A 22,245-nucleotide genomic window follows, 5' to 3' on the forward strand; every position below is an offset into this window, starting at 1 on the left:
TTTGAATAGCTGTTTTTCTCATTAGTGTTACTTTGTTTCCTAAATAAAGGGTAAATAGTATTAAATTGAACATTGAACTTTTTCACTGCAATTACCATGAAGAGCTAAAAAATTTCAATATTGAAACCAATTTTTAAAGATTAAATAATCTATTAAGTAACTATCTACTAAGTAACTATCGATAACTCAAACATTCCTTTAACTCGAAGTTTTCATTTGGTCCGAAAATAATTTAGTGGTTTCAATACAAAGTAGTCTCTATATCTTGAATGTACTCCTTTTGAGTCGAAGATTTTCAAAAGTTTCGTTTTCAATTTATACATAAAATGCAGCCAAAATAAGAAAAAAAAAGGGTTGTTTTTTGCATTCTAGAGAGTTCTAATAGCTTACCGATTCAATTTTACATGAAAATATTCAATGCAGGCCCACGTCACTAACCGCTGACGTCATCCAATTTCATGAAATCAACCGCCCAAGTTAAACGGTTGCTCTATTTGAACTTCAAGTATTTTATAGGTTTAATGAAAATTTTGGTCAACCTCAGTATGTTTTCCCTCTTCACTAAATTTTTTTTTCATCAATCCCGCAAAAAGCGTTAATCCAAGTTCTGCATTAATGCATGATTATAAGTATAAAATTCAGTTTTTAAGAATGACTACTTAGGATTTCTTTGACAGATTATAGCAAGTAGTTCATAAGTTTTTCTTATTGGAATTCTAGGATAGCACCGAAAAAGTCTCATCCCTGATCAATATTTTAGATCAGCATTTCTCAACCTTTTTTGACTCACATACCAATAAAACAATGGCAAAATTTCGCAGACCAGTGATTTTTCAAAAAAAGAAAGACAATCGACTTGGAATGTAGAACTGTTATATAAATTAAGTGTAAGATTTTGTTATCATTTACTAACACTAATATTTAAGGTTAAAGATAAGCAATTCTTGGGTTAATTCTACTTAAAGGTACGAAAAAAATATCAAATAAAATTTTCATTATTTTTTGGGATAGGAAATTTTCTTTCAACGCTGACATGTAAAAACTTTACGGACCAGACACATTTTCCTGTGAACCTGTCAGACCAGCAGTTGAGAATTGCTGTTTCAAATGCTTCCAGATTATTCAGGTCTTTATTTATTTATTTATTTTATTATTATTTTTTTTTTGCAAAAAAATCATCGATACTTACGGCTCTAACATTTCTAATAATCGTTGAGTTAGATGCTTATTCAACATAAGGTTCAAGCCTGGAATAGATAAACTAGCTTCTCCTGCATGGATATCGAAGGCTGTTGATATAAGTAAAGCAGCACACACCAAAGAATCAGACCTGGATTCAGCGAGATAATGTCCTAAAATGATACCGCCCAATGAAATGCCGACCCCATAGATCGGTCTATCAGGATATCGTTCTTTTATATAGCCAAGCACTTCTCTCAAATCTTCAGTGTTGCAGGCAGAATAAGTGCGGGGACTCTGTGAAGAAAAAAAAAAACAGAACCACTTTTAAACTATACTTTTAAGTAAACAAAAAGAGCAAAGTAGGCAACATTATCTTAATAATGCTGTATTAAGCAGCTACAGTAAAACTCCTGTAATGCAGACACTATTGGGACAAATTTTTTTGTCCATAATAGAGGGGTGTCCGCATAACGGGTTTAATAATGTTATTTGCCTTGGAATCAAGGAATTAAAAATTGTCTGCATAAGAAGGGTGTCCGTTAGGAGGGCTTCACTATAATTACATTTAATTTAGAACTTTTAGAGTTGCAACTGATGAAAAATCAGGCAGTTCAGTGAAAAACGGGTAGGAACATACAATTTTCATACTCTTGCATGGAAAAGGCTTGCTATTACGTTCCCAATTCTTGAATCAAGTTCATTTTGTTTGAAAATTTTTTAGACATTTTTAGGGGTCCTAGGCCTGGTTGGTTCATTCTGTAACCAAGCCTTGCACACAGGATGTAAAATTGTTTTGAATTAGCTAGCTATTTCAAAGCAAAATTTAACACAAGCGTAAGGAGGTCTGTTAGAAACGTATCTGGGCTTTTTTTTTTGAAAACCTGATGGAAAGGAATGAAGCGTGCTTGCATCAGCTGAGCTTGAACCTTTTTGTGCATGCATGAATTTTTGCCTGTCTGGATATAGTGTCAGTCGCCGGCAAACAGTGTTTGACAGAAGTATTGTGTTCTGCTTTTGTCACTCTTTTTAGGTTCAAGAAAAATGTTGGAATGACTGGAGCAGTGCCACTGCATCAAGATCAAATTTAGTCAGAAACTGAATGACAGCCTTTGGAAATCGTTTAGAAGGTGCTACCAGCTATTGAGTACAACTTTTCAGCACAAGTCTCGCATTTCATGTAGACTTTTTTAATGAAAATCTAGACTCCTGTGTCCCATTTTTATCTAGACTCCTGTGGCTCAGCAGACTCCTTACTTTCCCAATATGGCCCCCTAGTCTTCTGGAGAGGAGGGGGTTGAAAGGGAGTCAAACTCCCTTTTAAAAAAAAGTCTTTTTGGAATGCTTCGAACAATTCCAGCACCACTGGGAGAACTGGGCGGAGTCCCAAGAAGACTACTTTGAGGATGATTAAGTTTCCGGCCCTTCTGATACGGCATTTTTGTTTCTTCAGCCAAAGGTTGGATACTTTCCTAACACTTGTATACAGGGAGTAATTGAAAACAAAACTCCTTTATATATTTTTGTTTTTAATAAACTTTGTCATGTTTATCAATTCTTCACAAAATAAAAAATAAAAATATGAGCAAATTAACTTTGCAAGTTTTATTATCATCAAAAAGAATTTATTTTACTTACAAGAATATCAACACCTCCTCTTCCTCTGTTATTAAAAACAACAGCTCTAAATAAGATAATCTCTGAATTATTGAAATGAATTTAAAATGATTTCTGGTATTTAAATTAAAATATGTTCACTAAAAATTTGTCAGACTATATAAAACAAGGAGAAAATGTATTTTATATAGTGATGTGGATCGGGTAAATACCCAACGGGTAGGTAAATATTTTTTGGGTGAATACCCAAAAACTGGGTATTTAAAAAAAAAATGCAAAAAGTGATTTTTTTTTTTTTTTTTTGTTTAATCTAAATATGAAATACAGTAGAACCTCTCAATAAGGGACACTAAGGGGACCGAAAATTTTGTCCCTTAAATAGAGGTGTCCCTTCTTCGGAGGTACATGAAATTATGCATGCAGTATATTGACTCAGTATAACTTCGTACCAAACAAACTATTAGTATAAATCATTTTCAGCATTTTATTTAAGATAAAATGCTGAAAATGATTTATACTGAATGCAATTCAAAAGTAATTAAATTTCAAATGTTATTCTTTAAATAATTAAAATTTAATTTAAAAAAAATTGCCAATGGTATAGTTCTGTTACATACATGAATTATTTTGATACATGAATTACTTGTTCGATTTCATGCAATTTCAAATTTAATATGATATAAATTTCAACTAGAGTTGACATTTCAAGTTTTTTTACACGAAGCTATTCATGGGTCGTTGATTATCCTTCGGCTGTTAGCTTACTTGAAAAAAATACTAAGAGGGGAAAACATGCATGCACATTTAAGCAAGAAGTTCACAGTACATCATATTTGTAAACGTTAATCTCTAACTTAATTCCAGTAAATTCAATACTTTGTATGATGCATTTGTACATTTATTGTTGAAAGTTTTCTCTGTAACTGTCGCTTAAATAGAGTGTCCCTTATTCAGAGGTAAACACATGGAGGTTCCAATTCAAAGGGACTGGGACCAGAAAAAATGTCCCTTAAATAGAGGTGTCCCTTACAGGAGGTACTACTGCAATTGGTAAAACTGATACATACATATGTATTACACAGTTTGTAATATTTTTTATTGAAAGACTTGATGAAATTTTGAAAGAAACATATAGTGAATCTTTTTTTTTTTTTTCAATGTCATAATTGGAGAAGTATAAGCAATTCAATGAACTTCAGGATTTCAAAATCACAGTCTAGGTTAGTCATATCCAAAATGAAAAAAAAAGGAAGCACGAGGGATGTTTGGAAGAATAAACTGAGAAGTTATTAAGACTATGATGTTATTTATTTATTTTACTGCTGTTTAAGTGACAACGTGGCAAATATAGAAACAGTTTTCACATTAATAAGCAAAAGAAAGGAAAAAAATATTGTAGGGTTGCCATTGGCGACTAAAAAGGCGACTTTTGCGACTATTTTTTACCTAATGCGACTATGGCTACCTTTTTGGCAAAAAACAGGCCAAAAACGACTATTTTAAAAAAACGGCGACTTTTTGCAATAAAAAGCGACTATTTTTTCATATTTTATGAAATTCATTGAAAAAGAAATAGGAAGAAAGATTTTGAGCCAATCAGTTGCATTCCAACACACTATGGAGTTGCATCATACAGTTTTCAGCCAATAGCGTTTCGCCGTGGCGAACGCGTCGATCTATTGAGGTCGAATTCGAATGCAAAAAGGGGGGGGGGGGGGGTAGAAAGATGATCTGATCACGGATTGTAGTTCCAGGATTTTGATAACAGCCGATGTGAAATAAATACATTCAAGTAAGTGTTAAAAAATACATTATAACAGGGATAGATCGCCGCTTTTTGCCTTGGTTTTTAAAGACTTTTTCCGGATTTTTCTCGGAAATTTTAAAATTTTAAAATTAATCAAATTTTAAAGTTAAAATATCATCTTTTTTCTTTTTTAAGGATAAAATTACTTTAATATGCCTCCCACCATCATACCCGAAAAAAAATCATAAGTTCTGCAAAACCAAAACTAAAAACATGCTGCTTTATTGTGATTTTTTTTCCCCCTAAAGCTCAATTTTCGTTTTCTGTAATAAAATTGCATTATTAATAATGATCTCCAGTACTTTGACTTAAGATATCCTAATTTGTACAGCAAGAAACTAACGCCGTTCTTGTTTGTTAACATTCTAGTGTCGAACATGTGCTTCGACGAAAATTGCATGCCGTGTTCGAAATTGAAATAATTTAGCATCCGGTTAGTGTTTGAACTATTTTAAAAGGTCTTAGATATTTTAAATTATGCAATCTTAGGGCAATTTATTTTGGTTTTTATTTCAATAATTTCTTAATTTTTTTAAAACTTTGTTCTTAAGTTGTTATTAGTAATGTATTTTCGTAAAAATATGAAAATTAAAACTAGCAAACTTCCTTACTTTTAAATTTATGTCCAAAATAAATATTTTCAAAGCTACTTGAACTGAATTTTCCTGTTTTTTGAAGTTTACATAGAAATGAAAATATAGAGAACAAACACTCAAGCGTCGAACACGTGCTTCGCCGAAAATGTCTTGCCGTGCTCGAAATTTTAATCTTTTAGCATCCAGTCAGTGTTTTAATATTTTTAAATGGTCTTAGATATTTTAACTTATGCTATCTTAAAGCAATTTATTTTGATTTTTATTTCAATAATTTCTTATTTTTTTTAAACTTTGTTCTTAAGTTGTTATTAGTTACGTATTTTCGTACAAAAACGAAATTTCAAACTAGCAAACTGGTTTATCTTCAAATTTTTCCCAAAATAAATATTTTCAAAGCTACTCTAATTTTCTTGTTTTTTAAAGTTCACATAGAAATGAGCGTAACTAAAAATTGAACTCTAGGAGAAATTCATATGAAAATGAAAATTTGACTCCTTTTAGCTGGAAACTGCTTCAAGTGATCACTAATAGTACTAAAATATAAAAAAATGAAATGAAAATTGATTTAACAATTAACAACAGTCATAAATTTACTTGAATGTTCATGTATTAGTTTGCAATAATAAAGTTTAGCTTATTAGGTAATTTAAAGTATGTTTTCACATGTAGAAGTCTGATAACATTACATCTGCATCTGCTAAAACAAAAAAAACCTGTCACTACAGGAACATAAACTGGGTCCTTGCCCTAAAAGTTAGGCTAAGAAGTAGAACTGGCCCTGCCATTATTTAAGAATTTTTTAAGAAGTTTTGCTTGACGTTGTCACTGTGCCACGTTCACATGTGCCCCCCCCCCCCTTCCCCTATACTAGTTTGTTGTTTACTTTGCTTATTTCAAAAGCCATTTTACCTATTACATTAATTACTTTCCCTATATAGCTATTGCTTAATTATTACATTTAAATAGTAGTATGAAAAAACTGTCTCATTTTAGTTCATAGTACTTAATTTTTAAAAAAGACTAGACTTTGAAGTACACAAATCAACGATCAGAATTGAAAAAAAAATCAACATTTAAATTTATTGACAATTTTAAAGTTAAAATGCATGGGAAAATGTCAATACTGTCTCCCCAATTTAAATACTTTGAAGACTCATGAATATGTTTTACATTTTTTACTTATTAATAATGAAAAAGAGATCAAAATACATCATTTATTATATGCTTTTACTAAGAATTTTAAATAATACTTTTTTTTTTTCAAAAATTAAGAATTTTGAAGAAATATTTTTTTTTCAAAAATTAAGAATTTTGAAGAAATATTTTTTTTTCATAAAAATTCTTAATTTTTTACACTATAAACTTTAATGTGTCACTTAAGTTTTTATATTGCCTCAAGTAGGACTTTTAAAAATAAAGTAAGCCTCACAAACCGTAGGAGATGTGTTACTTTATTTAAAGTTTAATCTTCATTAAATTCTATTATTATTAGTACCATTAAAAAATGCTGAATGAGCCAAGTTAATCTTGAAAAAAAAAAAAAAAAAATATTATGTTTGGGAAAATAAGTTTTTATTTTCTTGTAGTTACTATAGGTAGTCATCTTTTGATTGTGTGACACAATGTATTTTTTGAATTTGTAAGTATTTAAAAAATATTGGAAATATCAACTTCATTACTATTCTGAGAGTTGCATTTTTGAAGTAGTAGTTCCAGTAAAAAATGTTGAATGATGTTAAAACACATGTTAGATCTGAGAAATTAAATTTTGATTTTTTTTCTTTTTTTTTTTTTTTTTTTTTTTGCATTTACTATAAATAGCTATGTTTTAAGATTTTCTGCTGTGTTAGTTTGTTACACTAAGTATTTTTTGAGTTAGTAAATAGTTAAAAGATATTGGAAAAAGCAACTAAATCGGTGAAAAAAGCAACTTAATCATTGTGCTGAGGAGACTATTTAGGCGACTTTTTATTACAATTTAGGCTACTAAAGCAACTATTTTGAAGCAAAATTTGAATGGCAACCCTAATATTGTTTTCTGTTGTCTTGCTTGTTTGCATTTGCTCCCCGTACTTCATGATGAAAATTTATTCAAACTATTTTTAATACACGCAATTAGTGGTGGAAGGCGAAATATATTTTTAGGTATTTATCCGAAGGCAGGGTAAATCCCCTAGTGATTGCGCAATTTGCAAAAAAAAAAAAAAAAAAATTCGGTGATATCAAAAGATGATTTTCTTTTTAAAAGATAAACCGTAAAATGAAAGATTAAAAATATAAAAATTTATACATTATAATTTTTTTAATTAAAGGCTTAATGAAATCTTATCAAAAAAACTGTCAGAATTTAGGATGAACTATTTTAGACTCAAATTCTCTTCTTTTTAAAATACTATTTTGGAATTTTATTTTAAGAATCATTCCATCAGTAACGCAGGATTTTTGAGACAGTATCAAAATTCCTTACTGCTGCAAGTGCAGCTACCTTTAATTTTTCTTTCCCATTATCAGTTCTTTATCATTTTGAAACAAACCTCAACAGTTTCTTTCCTTTAGAATTAATTTAAAAATTTTTTAAACATCTTCAAACACATTTTACTGAAAAAGGATTGGTCAAGTATTTTTATGCTAACATTTATGTTGTACTGCATTTATTTTTAGTATTAAATTGTTTTGTTTTTTAAATTAAAACGTTGCAAAACAGCTGTAACCTCTCTTTTTTTCTCACACTCATTACATATGCTTGAAATACAATAAAAAGAGAAAGTCAAAATATTGAAATGAAATAAGCGAACTAAGGACTTATACGTTGTCACGGGGTAGACCAGTCACTTAGCAAGGTCCATTCTTCAGAACATCTTTGGTTTGTTTCTTTCTGTTTTTGAATTTTTAATGTGTCTGTGTATTATATATATATATATATATATATATATTAGGGTGGTCCTTATTTTTGAAGTTGTAGATATTTTACGCGACGCCCCCTCAATTTGTTACATTATACAAATAAATGATCCATGCAAAATTTTAAGTCAATCCATGAATATTAACATATGCCCCTAGGGCCCCCTTTTTTGAGTTTCGAAGAAAAAATTGCGGATTTTCTCATTTTTATGTAAAAATATTCCTAAGTTTCATATTTAAAGTAATTTTGAACCTCAATAAATGTTGCTACTTCCAGATCAACCATTCTCTCACTTTCATTCTGTAAAATGTTTTCATATTACATAGGGTACATGTACATCAATGGCCTTGGGACAGGCATACCGCTATTCGAGCTCATTTCAAACCAAGCGGCAGGGGAACATTTCTTTCCACCAAGATGGACACAAGGGATTCTAAAGGCCATTAATGAATGGCCTAGGCCATTAATGAATGATTTTTGACAACAACAAATTGCCTCCTCCAGGCTTTGGGGGTGTTGATTTAGAAAATTTTCTGTGTATGTAATAGGTGTGGCAAATAGGGTCACTAGGTTTCCATGCTATAAATATAAGTAATGACAATTATATCTTAATTCGCTGTTCTTTAGTTATATACTTAAATGTTTATGCATTCTTATAATTTTAATTTTGAAAAATCCTCGATTACCCTACCATAAAAATAAACTCTATTTTCCATATCCAAAATATAAATTTAAAAACATTCCAGATCGGAATAATGTAAAAATCTATACTTTAAACTGTCTTCTATTTCAGCACATAGTCCTTTATTATCATCAAATTCCTCTTGAAATTCACAAGATTTAGAAACCGAAATGGGTATCTATCCTAACCTGTTGAACCTTTTTTCTATATCTGGTTTATCACAACGCAAAAAAGCTTGACAACTATTGATATCTGCTCGCATTTCATCAATGTTAGACAAATGCCGTATTAGAGACAAAGATGCTGCTCATTTATTACCAGCCTATGTAGATGCAGTAAATTTAAATCCAAATAACCTTATGATCAATCGTACATCCCTTAAGAGAGCAAGAGAAAATCTTCGAGAGGTAAAATCAGATTTCATGAATTTAAATTTAGATTTTTTAGTTATTCCCTGGGATACGAAGCTACATCCAGATGTAAATGGAAAAAAAACGCCGATAGGCTTACCATGATAGCTTCAGGTCCCAATGTTTAACATTTACTCAGAATTTCTGAGATATTTCTTCAGTTGTATATGATATCTTAGATGATTGCTCTTAATTGCTAACTGTTCAAGCTGTAGTGTTTTATACAGCGGCTTACAATACCGGCCGTATAAATTGTGCATGTAATTTTTTAGAGCAAAAACTGAACGGTGATATATTGCATTTGTATTGCTATCATCATGCACTTGAAATCGTACTGCAGAGTGTCTTTAAAGAAGTTCTTGCCTTTCTTAGTTCTAGACTCGATATTCCATTATTTAAGCGCTTCAAAATTCAAAAAGTACACATACCACTTAAATTCCAAAAGAAGAATTTGATGACATATTATTGTTCGTAGAAAGCGGAATTAAGAATTATTACAGAGAATTCTCATAACATGTAATAATATTTCTTGGTGAAGTCCTCACTCCTACACGGATATGTTTTCGGCAACCTGGAGCTTATCTGTGAGCCAGATGGGTGGCAAAAGGAATTTATTGTTTGAATATTTATATATTTAGGAAACAATTTAAATTGACCTTACATGAAGAGAGTGTCCGTAAATGCTGTTTTACAGTTAAATGTTGTATGATGATATAGTTTTTCGCAGTAACCCATTCTAGGCCTTTTAAATTAATATAAAGTCTAGTGTCTAAAAAACATGCAGCGTACAAAATGATGACAAACATGCAGCAGAAGCAGTGATTGAAAAATTCATAAATCACTTATGGTACTTAGGGGATGAACTAGTAGCTTTGTCTGTATTAGATGAAGGAGTTAACTTTGAAGATAGGAAAAGACTACTTCAAAAAAATGCTTGCCGACTCGGAAGACGTGTCTGATGACTGTATAAAAAAATTTCAGATAACAGTAGATGATTTGGAATACTTTCTTAGTAAAGATCTTCCTCTTTATAGAATCAATTACAAGTCAATAAAACTGTTTGATAAGTTACAAACACCAAAAGATGTTTTCCTGTTTGATCCTGATTCTTTGCAAGATGAAGGAAGCTACTTAAAGGGAAGAGATGTCGTTAAAATGCTGAAAGTTGTGAAGGATACAACTGAAAGAGGAGCACAATTAATCGAAGAATTTCACAATCAATTTATCAAATATGAGTCACAAAAGCAATTTAGTATTTTACAGACAGTCCAAGACTATCGGGAAAAAAATGCACACGATTGAGATACATTGAGAAAAGCGTACGATTAAGGTAAAGTTTTTAAAGCACTATTTCATTCTTATTCAATGTAAAATCTTTAGACGATATGAAGAAATTAAAAAGATTAATTTTAGTGCTACCTCGCTGTAAAAATGTTTGCAAACATAGGAGATACGATGTACGGTGTCTGAAGTAAAAACTCGAAGATTTGTAAGAAAATTATCAAAAGTGTGAAAGTTCAACGTCTTAGGGGCACGTGTTATTATTGACCGATCGAGTTCAAATTTTGCACCAATTACTTTTTATTATAGTGTCACAAAACTAGGGGGCGTCACTTGTTGAATTCCGAAAAAAAAATTTTCCCATATAAAATTTATATATATTATATATATATATATATCTATATATATATATATATATATATATATATATATATATATATATATTATATATATATTTATATATATATATTATATATATATATATATATATATATATATATATATATATATATATATATTATATATATATTTATATATATATATATATATATATATATATATATATATATATATATATATATATATATACATGTATAAGATGCAGAATATGCCTGAACACTTGAACTATGTTTGGAGGAAATTTCTGCATAAGATATAAGTAAATAAATAGTTATAATAAATTGAGCGATATTTCCTTACATTTTGATGTCATGTAGAGACATATTACTGGGTTATAAAATACTAGGACCTTAAAAAATTGATGTTTGCTTTTTTTTTTCATAACCAGTCATGCTTTTTACTTTTTGTAGAATGGCTTTTAATATCTGAAATTTGGCTATCAACATTGATTAGGCATATCCAACACATTTAATGTGAATACCATATTAGATTGTTAAGTTGTTTCACACAATAAATCTTTAAATATGTGATCAAAAAGAATTTTTGGGCAAAAATTTATTGTTTTGTATGTGATTGGTTATATACAGTAGGACCTCCATATATCGAAGTAGCAAATTGCCGGAAAAAAATTCGATATATAGAAATTTCGATGTATAGAACCAATCTTATTTTATCATAAAAATCTCCTAAAACAAAATTAAAGCTAATTTACGTGCAGGAACATAATTTCTAACTTATACGAGCATCAGATTAAACGAAAGTTAATAACTGAAAAATTAACATTTTTGTGCCTTCATACATCTTGATTCTTCGGCAGTTCAACTTGATTAGCAGCATGAGGGGATTTTCGTTTTGACAATGTAATCGAGAGAAAAGTAAAAAATCGATCTATTTAACATGAATGATTTTTACTGAAGCTAAAAAGACTAGGAATGATAATCAACAGACAAAAAGGATAACTTGATTAGCAGCATGAGGGGATTTTCGTTTTGACAATGTAATCGAGAGAAAAGTAAAAAATCGATCTATTTAACATGAATGATTTTTACTGAAGCTAAAAAGACTAGGAATGATAATCAACAGACAAAAAGGATAACTTGAAACTGATTGTGGTTGCAACTAAAATTTGAAATAAACTTGAGGGAATTTAAGAACTCCAGAACGGAACAACGACCTTTCTACACACCCAGATTTCTTATGAGTTTCTTAGCGTAAAAATAATTTTTTCCCCTAACCTTCATTTTTCATGAGTCAGTCTAAAGTGAAAAAAAAAAAAAAAAGAATCTACGACTGTCTTGAAAAAAATTTCGATATGTAGAGATTTTTTCGATATATAGAAACAATTTTTCTATGTAACGAACATTGAAATTTGCTGGGATTTCGATATATAGAAAATTTTGATATGTAGAAGTTCGATATATGGAGGCTCGACTGTATATACATAGTGGAATACATACAGAAAAGTATTTAAGTTGAATATAAATGTTTGAAATAAATACCCACGTAAATACCCATTTTGGTATTTACCCGGGTATATACCCTGGGTATTTACCCCTGAAAATAAATACCCGGGTATTTTACATCACTAATTTTATAGCAAAAAAAAAACTTAAGTCATTTTGACGATATAATGATCGTAATCATAATATATCAAGTAAATTTGTTGTGCTCTTCAGTGGTTAATATTAGAACAAAAAATCTGTCATTATTTTCAAAAGAAGATAACTTCATTTTAAGCCCTTTTAGCGGAAAAAAAAAAAAAGAAAATAAAAAATTTAGTATTGTGGCTTTCTTTTTCCAAACGAGCGATATATTGAAAGTAAAATTTAATTTGTACAATGCTATTGCTGTGAACGTAATATTCACAAATGAATTGATGAATTCAAGGATGTGCTTCAATCAATAACTGAAGCAATCATTAGTCATATTTTTTACTTTATTTTATGCCAAAAGTGATTTTAACACTTAATATTTTTTATTTACAAAATTTAAAACTTCAAATCGGCTCTAGAGGGCACAGAATTGAATTATAACAAGGTTCTCACCAGCTTTCAGAAATGAAATTTCCTGAATTCTCCAGGTTTTCATAGTTCAAATAGTTTATTTATAAAAGTTTGTTTTGCTCATGGGTGTGAAAAATCATTTTTATATTTCTTTTAAAATAGTATTACTTCTTTATCCAGCCATACTGAACTTTACAGTTTAGTTAATTTATAAATGTAGTACATTTTATTCATTGAAACAATTAAAATGCTAATTATAGATGAAGTCTCTTAATATGACTTACCATACAAAATAGTTATGCAGACTTTTTTTTTTTTTTTTGTTAAGTTTTGTTTGACGTTGAATTACAGCAAAAATTTCTTGCACAAGCATGTATTAAATTGAAAGTCTTGGCTAGGCTAAGTGAACAAAAATTTTTGATCTCTTCACTGAAAATGTTGGTGATTGAATACGGTAATTTTCTTTTTCTTTTTTTTAAGTTCTTCACTTTGTAAGTTTGTAGCAGGCTCATTTTGTATTGACAAGAAAATATTAAATTTTTTGCATAGGGAATCAAGCCCATACCATAAGTCTACCTGTGGACCTATCAGTAATCTTGTATGGAGATAAAACTGTCTTCCATTGTGGATTACAATCAGGGTTCGTTGATTTAAATCAAGTGATTTTTTAAAATAAATCATTGATTTAAATCAATTGCTTTGAATCAAGTGATTTTTTTTAACAAAATCATTAATTAAAATCAGTTGATTTTATTTTTATAAATTAATTTTGCATTTTTAGAATGTATTGCTCTAAACTTAACTACACTGCATTATACTGTCTTAACTTCAACAGGCAAAACTACATAGATTCCTCTTTGTGTGTGTGTAACAGATTTTCATTCTAGAAATATTGCTTTTACTCCAAAATTAGTTTAGAACAAAATAAAAATTAGCAGTTTGTCTTATACACCACAGCTAATATAATTTAGTTAAGAAAAGTAATTGTTCAACATATTATTTTACACTAAAAACGTACATGATGATGGAAACCTTATCTTTAAGTAAAGCATAAAATGAAAATACATCTTATCTAAGCATTGTGATGTATTTTTAAATCTTAAAAATTTATTGAATAGTCAGAAAACTTATCTTAATTTAAAAAGCAAGCTGAATGGATTCATCTATTGTATGAAATATATTATGTTTATTAATGTAAAGTAATTAATATCTACAAATTTTTGAAGATTTAAAAAAAAAAATCTGATTTGTGAATCAAAAAAATCCAATTTAAATTTTTTAAAAATCTGACTTTTTTTTTTTTTTTTTTTAAATCACAAACTTTGATTACAACCTGTCCCACAACTGTTGAATGTCATTTTCCTATTTCAAATTTGTCCAAAAACATTCAATGTTATGAAAAAATTTAAATTACTCTGACTGTACTAATAATTAGATTACAATGTGAGTATTAGCAATAATAAATAGTACTTATTTTTTAAAACCTTTTTTTTTCAGTGTCACTTCACAATTGTAACTAAAATGGCTAGTACAAACAAATTCATGGATTTTTGACATTCAGTATTAACTAAGTTCAACTATTTTTACAAATATTATTTTGTACGTTCAAACAATGAATGCACTAAATATTTTTCTTGCCTGAATGAATAAAGTTATTGTTCTACAAAGTAATAACTATTTTGAAGTATGCAAAATTTAACTCAATTGAAATAATTTTTATTTCATAAGTCTCATTAAGAAAATCAAGTATAATCAGTGCCACATCTAGGGAGGAGCAGGCTCTTGCATCAAACAACAACTTCGGGAGGGAAGGGTTGATTTACCCCATTGTTTTTTTTTATTTATCAGCATTATTATTATTTTTTAAACAACATAAAACCCAAAGGAAGATGGTAAAGGGCATCAATTTCAAGATTTGGAAAAATCTAAGATCTGGCACTGAGTAAAACAAGGCACATCTGACTTCATAATAATAGAAAGCTTGTTATAATTAAACATACCTGCAACCAACTTTCTGTGCAATAGGAACTAAGCTTTTGATATACTCTGTTTGGCTGTGACCTGTCAAACCAGGCATAAATAAAACAACAGCTTTGTGCTTCTGGGAGTTGAATTCGGGACATTCAAGCCAATCTAATGAAATGATACCTCCATCTTTCATTTTGATTATTTCTCTGGGAAGAACAAAGTATTTAATTACAGTATAAAAAACATTTCACAGAAATTCGTACATATTTGCTAGGTTCAAGAAACAATTTTGTAATAGTTCAGGGACATTTTTGAATTATGGATTTAGTTTTACCTTTGATAAGGCAAGTCGGGTAACCGTCCACGTAAAATATTTGCAAGTGCTGTCTGTGCGTGAGTTCCGAAGCACCAAAATGTAGGCCAATAGCGGTTGTGTAGAATTGGGCAGCTATCCAAAAGAAATGACTTGAACTTTCCTTCTTGGCAAACCAAAAGTGGTTGCTGAAACAAAATATGTAAGTAAATACATGCATTTTTACAATTTAAAAGAAAAATATTCATTTTTTAAAGTTTACCAAAATTTTGGATGTGCATAATGTGCTGTAAAATACCTTATTTATCAATGATGGAGATTAAAACATTATAATCCCTCACTTTGTTTGTTTATTTCAATAATAGGTCAGTTTGGGCAGTGCCACATCTACAATCCATATACAAGCCGTGTACTCTCAAATATTTTTTAGACAAACAGCGTATACCCATGGGTGCAAGTTTGGTGATGTGTTCAAGACGGAAAATATTTTCAGCTCCCCCCCCCCCCCGCCCGCATGCGGGTTTAAGGAAAAATTTGTATGTATAAATGTTGCAGTTTTTAACAATGCAAGTTTTGGAATCTATTTTATTTAAATTTTAAGCCTTAAAATTGTAATATTTAAGTGTTTTGACATCATAATTCCAAAAAATCTAAAATTCGGCAATAAGGGGGGGGTCTGGGGGCTCTCCCCCAGAAATTTTTTCAAATTGAAGTCCAAAAAACGCTGTGGTAGGCCATTTTGGTAAAGTTCAGGGAAAGGAGGGGTTCAGGGACTCTTACATCAATTATTTCAAACTGATAGTCCCAAAATCACAATATTGGGCAACCTTCAAAAAATATTAAAGAAAGAGGGGGGGAGGGGACGCTATGGGCTTTCCCGAAATCAAAGATTTAAAAAGGAAATTGTGATTTAAATTTCATAACGTTTATAGGCTTTTTGAATGCACTATTGAAGGGATGGATTTCAGGAACCCTCCTTCGGCAATATTTCGAAATTGAAGTTTCAAAAACGCAACTTTTAGACGCTGTTGGATAATGTAAGGGGTAAAAGCATTTGCAGCACCCCATCATTAGTTTTTTGCCGATCCTAAATATTTTTGTTGTCGCAATAAAATCGCTTAGGACATAAGATTTTCACTTTTGCAACATAAATCAGTTCTGATTCGAAAGTCTACCCAAGGTAGGCCAACAAACTAGAAAAGAAGGAAAGGTGGGGGAAGGGTAAGGCCGACTAATGATAATGAACTGTCACCATTCCCCCACAGTCTTCATTTGAAAAAGAATTCTTTTATAAGATAGCAGGTGGTGAAATTAGCAATAAAAAATCGCTTCAGTGAAGTAGATATATTTTTAAAATAAGGTACCCTTTCCAACATTCATTAATTAAAAAAGAAATAGGGGAACTGAATCCTAACTCCAGGCAGGGTTCCCGAATCGCATCCCTCTTAAGGCACTCAAATATAGCCTTAAGTGGCGCTTTAAATATTTCAGCATCAAAGAATTTTCGGAAGAGAACTCCCGAACCCCTTCCTCTGAGTTCACCACTAATGTCCTAAATTTCAATTTTTAAGGCTTCACTTTCTAAATTGTTTTGTAGGGGGGAATAGCACCCCTCTTACCTATAAGCATTACTTATGACTGCATAAAAATTTTAATACTTTAATTTTGGAAACTTTTTGAAAAAATCTTCCTACACCCTTCTCCCTTAAGTCATCCAAAGATAGCCCAAAACAAAGCTCCTAAAATTTTAGAAACTAAAATGTTTCCGGCTGGGGGTTCGGAATACCCCCCCCCCTCTCATTGTGTTTACTAAACACAGTGTAAGTTTTTGTTTAAGATTTATTTTTCTATTGAGAGAGCAACTCCCTTCCAAACATCCCCTGAATTCCCTAACTCTTAACTCACTCAAAAATAGCCAAAATAGCATTTCAATACTTCGGAGAGAGAGAGACCCCCCCCCCCCCCCCCCGAACTCTTTCCTCTAAGTTCATTAAATTTTACTAAAATTTGCGGTTTCCCCTTTTCATCACCGAAGATTTAAGAATTTAAATTCTGAAACGTATTGAGAGAAAGACTTCGAATTCCCTCTTCTTAAGTCTTCCAAAGATTACCTAAAGCTGAGTTCTGAATATTTCAGCTTTGAATATTTTTTGGGAAAGGAGAACCCCGAACCCCAAGACGATCCAAAGTTGCGCTTTTAAGACTCCAGTTTCGGAATTTCGCCTAAAGAGAGCCCCCTCCCTCCCTCTTGATATTGCCAAAGACAGCCTAAAAGATTTAAGACTTCAATTACAAACAGTTTTCGGGAGAGGGTCGCAAATGCCCTTTAACTTAAGTCATTTAAGTATAGCCTCAAATAGTTTTTAATACATCAGCTACAAAACATTTTCATGTTAGAACACCAAAACCATCTCTCATAAATTCACCAAAGATTGCCTAAATTAGTGTCTTTAAGACTCCAGTCTTCGATTCTTTTTAAAACCCACTTTTATATCATTAGAGACAGCCTAAAACTTTTTGACTCTTAAATTTTTAAGAGTTTGCACTGGAGAAATATCGAACCACTCCTAGCCCCATTATTTCCAAAATTCCCATTTTCATTAAAATCTTCAAAATCCTTTATAGTTTCTGTTTTACCTGGTATGTGGACGCCCTTTGTTGTGGCGAAAGTATTTCATCTTGTCAGCAATCACTCTCAATCGGTGATGCAGATTCAACTCTTAAGACATTTTAAGAGCGTACATAATTTTCATTTATGCGTGTAAAGTTTGCAAAAAAAAAAACCACAAATGAAAAAAACGAAAGGATGATCGAAAATAGCATGAGAAAAGGCTAAATTTTCAATTAGAGCCGATTGCTTCGAAAAATCATGGAGAATAGCGAGCAATTCCTCGGTCTGCAATGCAGTGAGTTGGAAATAAAGCTATACTTAAAAAAAGTCAAACGGCGCGAGCCGAAAAGCCACTCCTCCAAAAGCACGTTGCAAACAAAACAAGCACATGGTGGAAAACCAAGAGAATGTCGATGTAAATTCGTGGTTATGGAACGGTCTAGAAATATTAAAGCATATTTTTCAAACACTCAATTTTTCTTTTTTCATTCAAAATTAAAAGAAAGTCATTGAATTTCTTTCCGTCCCGACCTCCGTCTCGGAAATTTTGTCAAGACGGAAATCTGTCCTGAGACGGAAGGTCTTGCACCCATGCGTATACCTCAAAGAGTTTTATATTACGACACATTATCTATATGATCGCATACAAATGTTGTGTGTAATGGATTACTGGGAGTATACCCTAAGAAAAATTGATAGGAACATAACTGTCTACAATTATTCCCAGTCAGGGCAAATCTTGAAATTGCTGCCCCTACTCTGTTCCTTGAAGCTTTTATATTGAGTTTCAACAGAAAAAGAAACACCCACACAAAAATAAGGTGAATTTGCCTACTGGGACAAGGCTCCCTCCTGGCTTGCTTTCCCAAGATTCGACACAGGGTATGTATGAGCTGTGGTGACCTGATCAATAATAAGCAGGGTTGGGTTTTGGACCGTCCAAAACTGGTTTAGGACAGGACAGGTGGTTTTTACCGTCCAAAACTGTCAAAAAGTGTCCGAAACTGTCCAAAACTATTCTAAAGCTAAAGGGTGTAACCTAATCAATTTGTATTTACTACAATATTTTTACTGCATAAATATAAATATTAATGAGGTTTAATTGTGATGATTATTTGATAATACTTTTCTCCAAAATGTTCATTTAAAAAATATTTTACGTAAAATAAAATGCCAATAACTCTATCACATAAAAACTTCCTTTTGTAACAGTTGGTACAGTCATGAAAGGAAATTCACATTACTACCAAGACAACTAATTTCAGTTACATTTATAACTCAAAGGAATGTTATTAAATTGTATAATATTTTTTAAAAAGCTTCATTTTTTTCAATGGTTTTTGCAAATAAATTTTGCGTGATGTTTTAATGAAAATTATTTTTTAAATCGTAGATTAAAGAACAAGAAATTAATGATTAAACAGAACTTATATTTTAAAACTTGTGCTATTCCTTTTTCAGTTCATATTTTTAATATAATACATTCTGTATTTACAAAAAATTATCATTTATTGCATTTAAGTCAATTATTGCACTATATTTTGATTACTTTCTTTCGACACATGCATAAATGTCGAAAAATCTGGTTTATGGAAACAAAAAACTTTAATTTCTACATAACTAGATTAAAATCTGCTGTATATATAAGCTATATATATATATATATATATATATATATATATGTATATATATATATATATATATATATGCTTGAATGTTCACATTAAATAAATATATTAAATAGTCAAAAAAATATAATTTTGACACATTTTGTTCTGTTTTTGATATTTTCTCACAAAATATAATTTTTCAAAAAAAAATTTTGGACACTTTTGGACACAAGGCTTTTGAACCGGATGGTAAAAATCTTGCCAACCCTGCTTTCACTTGCACACATGCACAAGCATAAGTAAATTTGGTTGCCATTATCAAAAAATAATAATAATAACAATAAATAAATAAAAAAAAAAAATAAACTCATGCATACAAATTTAAATTTTAATCAAGAATTGAACTTCTGTAACTAGATTAAAATCAGCGGCATAAATAAGTTGATGTTCACATTGAATAAATGTTCAATATAAAACTTTACTTTGATGCATTTTATTCTGTTTTTGATTTTTTCTCACAAAATACAATTTCTCTAAAAATATAGTTTCTGACACTTTCGGACAGTTTTGGACACAAGGGTTTTGGACAGGACGGTAAAAACCAGGGTTTTTACCGTGGTTTTTACCATAGTGTCCAAAACCTTGCCAACCCTAATAATAAGTTTTAAACTCGGGACCGGCCGATCCAAGATCTTCTGTATTTGCTAATGATGATTTGAGCATGTTAAATATATTGTGGCAGAGCCATGTCCAAGGGGAGGGTTTTAGGGGTTAAACCCCTCTCATTGAAAAACAACAACAACAATGAATTATTAAATGATTTTTCAAAATGTATTTTAAGTTTTAATTAGTTTTAGAGGTAATGCAATGATACAGTGTTCACCCTCTGCAATATTTCCTCATCTTTAAAAATTAACACTTTCCTTGTAGGATTCCCAAGCACCTTGATTGCTAAATGTTTGAAAAAAGAAATGGCTGAAGAATCCAGCAATGCTGAGCATGGAAGGGATACTTATTTAAAAGGAGTATTAGACAATGATATAGGGACATTCCAAGGTATTTTTGACATTATGTAGAGTCCGTAACGTGACCTTTTTTTGCCATAACTTTTTAATTTACCGTTTGATTTGCAAATTATTTTAATTTGAGCTGGTAGGTTGGTTGGTAAAGATCAAAATAAAATAATATGCTAATCAAACAGTAAATTAAAAAGTTATGGCAAAAAAGGTCATGTTACGGACTCTACATAAATGTCAAAAATACCTTGGAATGCCCCTATAGCCAAAAGAAAAAAAAACAAGAGGGACAGGGGAAATGGTTACTTTGTTTATTACCATTAGGTTTTTTCATGGCCAAAATAGGAAAGCTTATTGAGTTTCGGAAAAGAATGTATCCCCAAATCCCTTCCCTTGGATACGCCTTTGGTGTTGGGTGAATTTGTCGTTTCACGTATTAGAAGTATGTTTCTATGCAAAACAGCAATTGTTTGGTGTAAAATTAATATTTTCATTAAATTCCTGTTTAATGTTATTTGATGAAAAAGAAAAGAAAGTAACTAGCATTTGGTGGCATAAAAGAACTATGTGTTCAGTTTTTTTCCACATCATTAACAAAAAAAAAGAAAAAACAGAAGGAGCTTAGTTATAGAACATGTTCAGTTAGTTTACCTTTGACAATCTAAGTTATAAAAGGAAAAATCTTAAACCCCTCCCTTTTTGAAATCCTGGACACGGGCCTGTATTGTGGTCACCAATTCCTCCAAGTTCCCATTCTAAATCAATACCTCTGGGTGTGCTGGACCAGAGGCTACTCGGTTCCTGGTCTGGATATTTTAAAAAAGCTGTCTTCACAGCTCATTCCAAACAATTAAAATAACAAGTGAAGTGGTAGGGTACAGAGGACCCTGGAATGTAAAGTAATAGATCAATTATGAAAGGCTCAGTCTAGATGTTTTGGTAAGGCACAGAGTAAAACATTTTTTGACATTTAAAACAGCTGTCAACAAAATATAAGGCATAGGGTTTGAATTTATACTTAAAGAATTGATCTTTTTCTCAAGAAATATATGAACACAGACAATTAAAGATGATTATTTATAAACAAAGTTGAGAAACATTTTAGAAATAAATTAGAATAAGATATATTATATATACACACCAGCCATGTATTATTGCATAAAAATTCAAGAGGTGCATAGCTTTAGTATTTTTAAAAATAATTTAATGAATCTTAAAAGACATCATATTTCCATGGAGATTGAGACATTAATTAAAATTTACCAAGTTGTAAAATTATGCTAAAAAATAATAAAGTATCTGTCCTAAACGGTTATTGTCATAAAATATTCCATATTAAAGATAAGAATATTAAAAGTACAAACTGAAATTACGTCTTACTTTGGCAACTCCATAGACATAATAAACCACAAATGCTATCAGGAGACAAGTTAAAAGCAACAACTCAGAGTTGGAGTAAAAAACAGATAGGACATATTCTATCATGTTCAACTGTAAATTCGTAGGCATTTTCAACTATTCACAAAATAAAAGTAACGAACAAATTAACATGAGGTCATGTCAGATAAGACTATATAAATCATCCACATTTGTCCTTCACGTTATGAACATTATACCGGCATTTTATACCAATTAAAAACATTCCCGGAATGCCTTTCAAAATGTTGGAAACTTTATCATATTGAATCAAAAATAGCTATAATGCAATTCCTATCCCTCTGTAGGCTCAGTGATCGTTAACATAAACAGTACGCGCAAAAAGGACCAAAGAAAGGAAGTCTATTTATCGCTGATTGATGTATGTGTTCGTTTCCATAGGATTCCAAGATAAAATCAAAAAGCAGACATCAC

General features: G+C 30.7%; 1 protein-coding gene across 1 annotated transcript in view; it reads right to left on the minus strand.

Moving 5' to 3' along the window:
• LOC129224672 (phospholipase ABHD3-like) overlaps positions 1-22,245 on the minus strand; it is a 28,553-nt gene extending 6,308 nt beyond the window's left edge. Inside the window, exons 1-5 of the mRNA XM_054859217.1 lie at positions 21,775-22,245; positions 15,179-15,345; positions 14,877-15,050; positions 2,818-2,863; positions 1,190-1,476 (exon numbers count right to left, since the gene is read on the minus strand). Of these exons, the coding sequence (XP_054715192.1) occupies positions 1,190-1,476; positions 2,818-2,863; positions 14,877-15,050; positions 15,179-15,345; positions 21,775-21,903 (803 nt within the window). The 5' untranslated portion in view covers positions 21,904-22,245. The remainder of the gene's footprint in view (positions 1-1,189; positions 1,477-2,817; positions 2,864-14,876; positions 15,051-15,178; positions 15,346-21,774) is intronic.

This window comes from Uloborus diversus, chromosome 6 (assembly GCF_026930045.1).
Source record: "Uloborus diversus isolate 005 chromosome 6, Udiv.v.3.1, whole genome shotgun sequence".
NCBI classification, from domain to species: Eukaryota; Metazoa; Arthropoda; class Arachnida; order Araneae; family Uloboridae; genus Uloborus; species Uloborus diversus.